The following is an 8,936-nucleotide window of genomic DNA, read 5'->3' as shown; positions in this document are numbered from 1 at the left end:
TCCGAAACTCCACGACTCGTGGGTTGTGCGCGATATACAGTTGTTAGTACTTATGCAAAGTGGATGAATGACGGTGAAAACAGCAGTAGGCGACATGGTGTTGTACGTCCACACGCTATCAAAGAAAAAGGTCGTTGGAGACTGTCTCGCATGGTGAAGCAAAACCGGAGCCAGACAGTGGCTCAGCTGACAGCCCAATACAATGCAGGGCCAAGTAGAATAGTATCGGAGCACACTGTCCAGCTTACACTGTTGGATATGGAGCTACGCAGCAAACGCCCCACTCCTGTGCCTTTGCTGACCAAGCGTCATCGCCAACTGCGCCTGCGCTGGGCCCGGGAACATCGTGACTGGTCCATGAATCAGTGGGAGAGAGTTGCCTGGTCAGATGAATCACGGTTTGTCATGCATCACGCCGATGGCCGTGTCAGGATACGTCGTCTTCCAGGCGAACAGTTGCTCCCTCAATGTACAGTAGGTCATACACAGACCAGTGGTGGCGGTATTATGCTTTGGGGGAACATTCTCTTGGGCGTCTCTGGGACCCGTAGTTGTGGTAGAGCATACCATGAATGCTACAGGGTATCTGAACATCATTGCGAACCAGTTGCACCCTTACATGGCCTCTGTTTTTCCAGCTGGAAATGGAATGTTCCAACAGGACAACGCCCCGTGTCACAAGGCTAAAATTGTGTTGGCGTGGTACCAGGAACATGATGCTGAATTCCAGTTAATGTCCTGGCCGCCTAACTGACCGGATCACAATCCGATAGAACACCTTTGGGATGACATGGGACGGCAGCTCAGAGTTCAAAGACCACCAATTCGCAATATCTCGGATTTCCGTGATCGTTGCTTAAACATTTGGTACAATCTGTCTCCGGCCATCTACCAAGGACTTGTGGCATCCATGCCAAGGCGGGTTGAAGCTGTGTTGCGCGCCAAAGGTGGGCCAACTCGTTATTGACAGGTGGTCATAATGTTTTGGCTCTTGAGTGTAGATACTACTCATTTTTATAGATATTTCGCTATCTTCAAGCTTCTGACTGAAATTTTTCAAAGACAGTATTATTTATCAAAATATTTTCTTACATCCAAGCCTAATCTTATAGCATTAGTTATTTTATAATAAATACTCAGCTCAAAAGCATAATTTAAGTAATTATTCCACTTTCAAAAATAGCTGTACAAAGAAACAACTAGATATAATTAAAACACATTCTCAGCATTTCGCTTCAAAGGTGGAATTGCTGTTAACACACTCAAGTTTGTGTTGTTCTTAGGAACTAAATCTTTAAACAATATACATCACAGGAGATTATTTTACCTTAATGTTTATATATTAAACTACATTTTGCATGTTTTAATTAAAGTTGTACGAATTTCTCTGCTGCTTAGTTTCTTCGTATAGAATATTTATTTCAGTTTTGTAAAAGGTTTGGAGTCATTTGCGAGTTACATAGAACATTGTATTACCTTAAAATGAGGCATTTAAGCTTCAATATTTCAATAGCTTTTGAATAAATAATAATAGCTTCAATAGCTTTTGTTTAAAGTTAAAAGATATTTCGCAAAATAAATTGATATATTATTGGATAGATAATTAAAGATTCAAATTGTTTTATTCTAAAATAAAGAATTTGAATAACTTTTAATCATCTTTCTTGAATAGATAATTTGATTGCTAAATTATGAAAGAATAAATAAAAATGGTCTCAGAATAGTTGCGAATTTTAAAAATAAAAAATATTTTGATCTATAATTTTATTTATACAAAAATATTTGTAACCTAACTGTGGTTTTAGTGTTTTTTTATTTTTTGGACGAAATTGAGCATTTTAATTATTTTTATAATGCAGTTTGTAATAGTTATTGTTATGTTATTATAGATTGAAATAATTATTATAGATTGAAATAATTATTTGTTCATTCTAAGACATTCTTGCCCAAACAGATTTCAATCCTTAAATATTTGGTGAAAATGTTCATAAAATGATTTTTATTCAGCAAGAACAAGAAGGGAAAAAAAAAACGTTTGCTTCCATTCCAAATAATTTCAAATTATTGAATAAAGTTCTTTTAAATAATATATACACCAGATTCTTTATAATCTTTTTTCGCTAGAATGTTATGCATAAAAACCAATTAGAAATTAAATTATTAAAAGATTATTATTTAAGAGGAAGCGTTATTTCATGGATCTAACATTGCATTTCAAAAACAATTTCATCCTTTAGTTTGTTTGTTTTATCGCTTAATTTGAAAAAAAAAATCATATTTTTATGGAAAGATCCGTATCTAAAATTTATTATGTAAGGAATTATTAAAACACCGCTTAATTTTATTTTCATATATAACAGTTCTAAAATAGTTTTAACATCTACAGTGACTCAAAAAATTGAGAGTACACCTTACTTTTACTTGATAAATCCGACTTTCAATATAATTAACACATTACCAGGAAGTACAAACATGTTTTTATTTTTATACATAACAAATGGTTTAATTTTGGTTTTAATGGTTAAGAAAAATCAACTCAAACTTCTAAATTGAAAAGTTTCAGAAGCATTTTAAATAAACATACGCAGAATTTTGCCACAAAAAATTGAGAATACACTATTGAAATATTTGCAATATCACGCATAGAAACAAAGTGTCACTATTAAGTGGCATGTCTCTTAGCTCTACTAATGGCCTCTAAACGTCATGGTACCGATTCGACCCATTTTTGGTGGTATCTGAAGATATTTTACACCATTCTTCCTGCAACACTTGTTTTAAATGGGCTTTGTTCCTAATTTTGTGTTTTTGAACCGCTTTTTCGAGTATGACCCACGAATATTCAATGGTATTGATGTCGGAGTACTGCGGTGGTGTGTGTAACTTCTGTTTACAATGAAAGAGACACCATATTTTGACGTTACGTGCATTCTGTTTGGGGTCATTGTCCTGCTGGAAAATGGAATTTCCATCTAATCCCAAACTTTTAACACTTTCCTTTAGATTGCTGCGACCACAGGGTTCATCCAACTTGTTGCAGAAATTTTCACATCATAGGCAGAAGTATAAATGCTGAAACTGTGCGAAATGCCATTAGACAAGCTGGATATAAAAATCGCATTGTTAGAGAGAAACCGTTAATCAGCTTGCAAATTCAGAAAAAGCATTAGAAGTTTGCAATAACTCATCAATTGAAGATCACCTTTGGAAGAAAGCTATATTTAGTAATGAAAGAAAACTCAACATTTTTGGCAGTGACAGCCATCGTATTGTATGGAGAAAGCCTAATATTGCTTTGGATTAAAAAAACTTACGTCCTTCAGTTAAACATGATGGTGACTCCGTCATGATTTGAGGTTGCATGGCTTCATCCGGGGTAGGAAATTTAATTTTTATAGATTGCATCATAAACGATATGGTTTACTTGGATATACTTCGCAGCAATCTAAAGGAAAGGGCCAAAAATTTGGGTTTAGATGGAAATTTTATTTTCCAGTAAGACAATGATCCGAAACAAAATGCACGTAACGTCAAAATATGGCGTCTTTTTCATTGTAAACAGCAGTTACACACACCACCACAGTACCCCGACATCAATGCCATTGAATTTCTGTGGACCACAATCGAAAAAGTGGTTCAAAAACACAAAAATAAAAACAAAGCCCATTTAAAAGAAGTGTTGCAAGAAGAATGGGGTAAAATATCTACAGATACCACCAAAAGTGGGTCGAATCGATACCACAACGTTTAGAGGCCATTATAAAAGTCAAAAGACATGCAACTAAATACTGACACGTTCTTTCTATGCGAGATATTACAAGAATTTCATTGGTGTATTCTCATTTTTTTGAGGCAAAATTCTGCGTATGTTTATTTAAAATGCTTCTGAAACTTTTTAATTTAGAAGTTTTGGATTGAGTTTTCTTTATTTTTGCTTTAAATTAAACCATTTGTTATGTGTAAAAATAAAAACATGTTTGCACTTTCTAGTAATATGTTATTTATATTGAAAGTCGGATTTATCAAGTAAAAGTAAGGTGTACTCTCAATTTTTTGAGCCACTGTAGCTTCAATTTAGAAGAACAATGAATCAGCTGAAAAATGATTTCCTAAGTGTAGCTTTACCTTTTAAATATTTTTTAAGTAATAGAAAAAATATTTTTCGACTTATAAAATATGCACAGAGATGACCCAGTTTTAATATGTGACAAGCAAATAAATTCATATTATACATATAAGGTTATATTTGTTTAATTTTAATGGCCTATTGAAATTAAAATGTGCAAACGATATCTGACAAAAAAAGGCAAAAATATTTGAACAGTTGTAAGTTCCAAGCGCAGGAAACCAATATGTATACAAAAACAAATGAAATATAAATGAATTTTTCTGAAATATTATTTATCAATGTAATTTTTGTTTATATCTTTCCTTAACAGTTATAAACTCTTTCTAACGTATTGGAATTTTTTTTTAGTCCAGCTTGATGAAAAGAAGTCGAATGTATGAAAAAAAGATCTACAAAGCCATTTGTGAACACATTCTTCCACTTCTCATCCGATGAAAAGTTTTCTCTTCCATGGGTCTTTATAAAGGCTCAAAAGATGTTAAGTACGTGCTGTGTTACAGATTCGTAAGAATATGGGATTATTTTTACGAATCTGTAATACAGCACATATACATTTTTTAATCTGTAGCACAGATACATTTTTTCTTCCATGTTCGTGCCATTGTTGGAAATAGAGGTTTACATCAATTTATAACGGATGCTGAATGAATGTCAGATCAATAACCAAATATGCTTGGCCGCAAAAAAGTAGAATTGGATAGAGTCAAACATTTTGGCTTTATCTTTATTAGAAACGGAGATCTAGAGATTCTTCTGTAAAATTCAAAGCTTTGCCGGCAAATCAACATAATCTGGAAGGGATGATTTCTCTGTTTTAATTAAATAGCATTGCGAGTTGATAAACCGATTGTTATTTTGATCTAAACGGGATTATCTGCCTTCTAGAATGTTCTTTATTTTTACTCGTGCTGTTTTTGTGCATGCTTCTATTATATAATTATTTCCTGCGATTTGAGTTTTTTTTTTTTTTTTTTTTTTTTGTGGATTAAAGCATTTTTTGCTACTATCCAATCTGATATATGAAATTCACTACCTAGCCACTGTAGGATTTCTGTAACAATATGGAGGATTTTAGAATGCTGTTTAGGATTTGATATTATTAAGCTAGACATTCAATATCAGCTAAATTTCAATTGGTTTGATACCTTCAGTTATTATAGGTTGAATTTCAGCTTTACTTAGTTCTTTATATTCACTTATTGTGATAAAAATAATTAATGAATAAACGTATGTGGGATAAAACCATGCCAAAAGATTGATTAAGCCTTAAATCTCTAAAGCAACATATTTTAAAATCGTGTGCCTCCTTTAAAAACATTTAATTTAGAAATTATTTATTCTCATAAATACAAAGAAATATAGCTTTTATCCTTTGGAATGGCATTCGACGTTTCAACTTTCTTTTCTGTGCATAAATTCGTATTGCAGTGAAAATGATAGAAGACAAATTCAAACCCGAAGACTGAATTTATTTTTCTCTGTCTGCCTCCGTATTAATTCCGGTTCACAGACGCGACAAATGAAGGACTTTAAACAATAAAAGAAATCACTCTAGCTCAAGGAGAAGAAGAATCCTTATTGATCTGAAACTCAAACAAGTTCTTCTTTTGCTAGTCTTGGACGAGTGATTCGATTCTAATGCAAGTAAATGGAGCAGAGGCCGAAATTATTTTGCTTTATTTGTGATATCTAACCTTTTTTTTAAAAAATGAAGCGTGTAGGATATACTTTCTACGCTGTTTTCTTACGAACAGTCATGGTTCATGCTAAATCACAGTGGGTTTCTATAATTCGAAATCTATACTGCCGTATGAGGATTTTCGATTAAAATAAATTATATCTTTTGTGTTTAGTATTAATTAATTTATTGATAAAAAGGATATTTTTTCTTTGATAATAATCATTTATAAGAAAGAAATTTTTAGCAAAGACCGTATTAATTTTTAATATTTGTAATTAAATATAAAACTTAATTTTCCAATTGCTTTTCTACACCTTACTCTTGTTTAATAAGCTTTAGGTACCTACGTTTGAGAATTAGAAGTATTATTTAAATTTGCAGGCTTATATATAAAAGAATAAGTTAATTTATTTTTATTAATACTAATACAAATGAAACATTTTTTTTCTGTTTTTATTCCAGGAGAAAAGATCAATAAAGCTCTATTTAATTTTTTGAGTCGATAAAATTACACGGGGAGACGAATGCGTAGAGAGGTATGAAGGAACATAAAAAGGAAATACAGACAATGATTTATTAAATGTAGTCAGGCAAAATTTGATATAAATCCGCAATTTCAATCTACTGATTTTCTGGAAAGCTTTATTTTTAAAGAATTCGGCTGCAAACATTTTACCTTCCCCTCTTTTTTCATTTACAGTCTTTATACACTGACGGAAAAAACTCCCAACACCAAGAAAAAGTTATTGTAGAATAATGATATTTGGAAAATGCATTTATTTAGTTAACATATTTAATTGATTAAATTTTCAAGGTCACATGTTAATTTAAACTCAAGAAAATGCATTTAAAATATGAAATGTCACATTAATAACCGGTGTATCCACCAGAATTTCGAATGTTAGCCTGCAAACGTGCATGCATTGTGTCATACAGGTGACGAATGTCACTTTGTGGTATGGGATTTCATGCCTGTTTTACTTGTTCTGTTAATACTGTGATTGTCAATGCTGACTGTGGATGATGCTGGAGTTGTCACCCAATGATATCCCATACTTGCTCAATTGGAGACAGATCTGGCAATCTAGCAGGCCAAGATAACTTGTCGACACTCTATAGAGCACGTTGCGTTACAACATCGGTATGATGGCGAGCATTATCCTGTTCGTAAACTAGCCTTTGAATGCTGTTCATGAATGGTAGCGCTACAGATTGAATTACCAAACTGACGTACAAATTTGCAGTCGGTGTGTTTGGGATAACCACGAGAGTGCTCCTGCTATTATAGGAAATTGCTACCCAGACCATAATTGCAGGTATAGGTCCAGTGTGTCTAGCCCGCAGACAGTTTGGTTGCAGGCGTTTCCCCTGCCACCTTCAGACAAATACATTTCCATCATTGGTATCAAGGCAGAACTTGCTTTCATCAGAAAACACAACAGATCTCCACTCCGTACTCTAATGAGCTCTGGCTTGATACCATCGGCGTCCTAAATGGCAATGGCTTGGAGTCAATGGAATACACGCTACAGGGTGCCTGGCTCGGAGTTTTCATTGAAGTAACCGTTTTCTATTAGTTTGTTGTGTCACTGTGGTACCAACTGCAGCTCGAATTTCTGTCGTAGACGCAGTACGATGCGCCACAGCCGTACGTCGAATATGGCGGTCTTCCCTCTTAATAGTGCCATGTGGCCACCCGGAACCCGGTCTTCTTCAGGCAGTACCATCCCTTGACCACTGCTCCCAACAATGATGCACAATTCCGGCCAAGTTTTTCTGCATTATCTCGGAAAGAAATTCCACCTTCTCGTAGTCTTATTACGCGACCTCGTTCAAACTCGGTGAGCTGTTTATAATAGTTTCTTCGTCTTCTTAAAGGCATTTTTGGCTAAAATTAACTCAATACGCCGAATTTCAAAGATATAAAACGCTCACGTACAACATACATTTAAAGGAAACCTGATTTGCAATTTGCTACTAGCGCCACACTTATGCTCGAAGAGCGAAATTTGAATCGATGTCATCTTTCAGATGTACAAACACTCCTACCAAATTTTGTTTTTCTAACACAAGTCTTTCCTGGTGTTGGGATTTTTTTTTCCGCCAGTGTATATTTATTTCAAAAAGAAATTTTAAGGCTTGCGATCGAGTTCGGATACTTTTATTTAAAAAGTATACTTCAAAATATTTGAAGCAATACTTCAAAATAAGAAATAATTTAAATTTGCAAAAAAATTGTAATTAAAATATTTTAAAATATGACAGTTTTCTTGAATCATTCATAGTTAAGTATTCATTCTTCTGGAGATGTTTTGAATTAAGTTCATGCACGTTAGTTAATAAAAATATACAAGAAACAAACAATATTCCCAAGCGTTTTCAATAGAATTTTCCAAAGTAAGGAAACTGTGTTTGAGTAGGTAGAGATTTAATATATAAACATGTCAAATATTCTTTTAGGGAATTTTTGGTAAAAATGAACCTTTCATTTTTGGTTTAAATATCACTATTTTCGTTTTTGTTTTTATCCCTTGCATATGGTGAAATATATATATGTTTATTTCTATCGCACATAGATTCAAAATAAGCACCGAATTCGAATCAGTATATTTGATCTTGTGACTATAATTAATATGGTGATTCATGCGTAATTTTCTGACTGTTCCTCAACAAATTATGGTTACAATTGACTGAAAAAATGCCCCAAATGCATATACTTTGATAATTCTGTATTAATAATATGCCTGCGATTATTCGCAAAAAACAGTCGCAAAAGATCAGACGGTAGATCCAGTAAAAATCCTGGGTTCACCTCAAAGATCGATGTACTTTTCAATGCCCTACAAATTACATATGTGTACCCGTTTTAATTATTATGCTAAAAATCACGCGATTATTATGTTTGGAGCTCTGAAAATAAAAATTTGAGTGCTCGGTGCATTTAGGGTTTCGTCCCAGGTTCGTAATACTAATTCCAAGGTAGTAATTCCACTGATTAATCATTAAGTGGAATTTGAATGTTTTTTTTTAAAGCATCCTTTCATCCCAGCCAATATTTTAATATTTTTGGAATAAACAATCGATATACAGTTAAAATTTTCAATTCTTAGAATGGCATTAAAAGAA

General features: G+C 33.3%; 1 protein-coding gene across 1 annotated transcript in view; it reads left to right on the top strand.

The window, feature by feature from the left end:
- Positions 1–790: 790 nt before the first annotated feature.
- The window catches only part of LOC129984904 (uncharacterized), a 31,349-nt gene continuing 23,203 nt past the window's right edge, over positions 791–8,936 (top strand). The window contains exons 1-2 of the mRNA XM_056094857.1: positions 791–947; positions 4,478–4,503. Of these exons, the coding sequence (XP_055950832.1) occupies positions 791–947; positions 4,478–4,503 (183 nt within the window). The remainder of the gene's footprint in view (positions 948–4,477; positions 4,504–8,936) is intronic.

This window comes from Argiope bruennichi, chromosome 9 (assembly GCF_947563725.1).
Source record: "Argiope bruennichi chromosome 9, qqArgBrue1.1, whole genome shotgun sequence".
NCBI lineage: Eukaryota > Metazoa > Arthropoda > Arachnida > Araneae > Araneidae > Argiope > Argiope bruennichi.
This window is presented reverse-complemented; position numbering and strand designations above follow the sequence as displayed.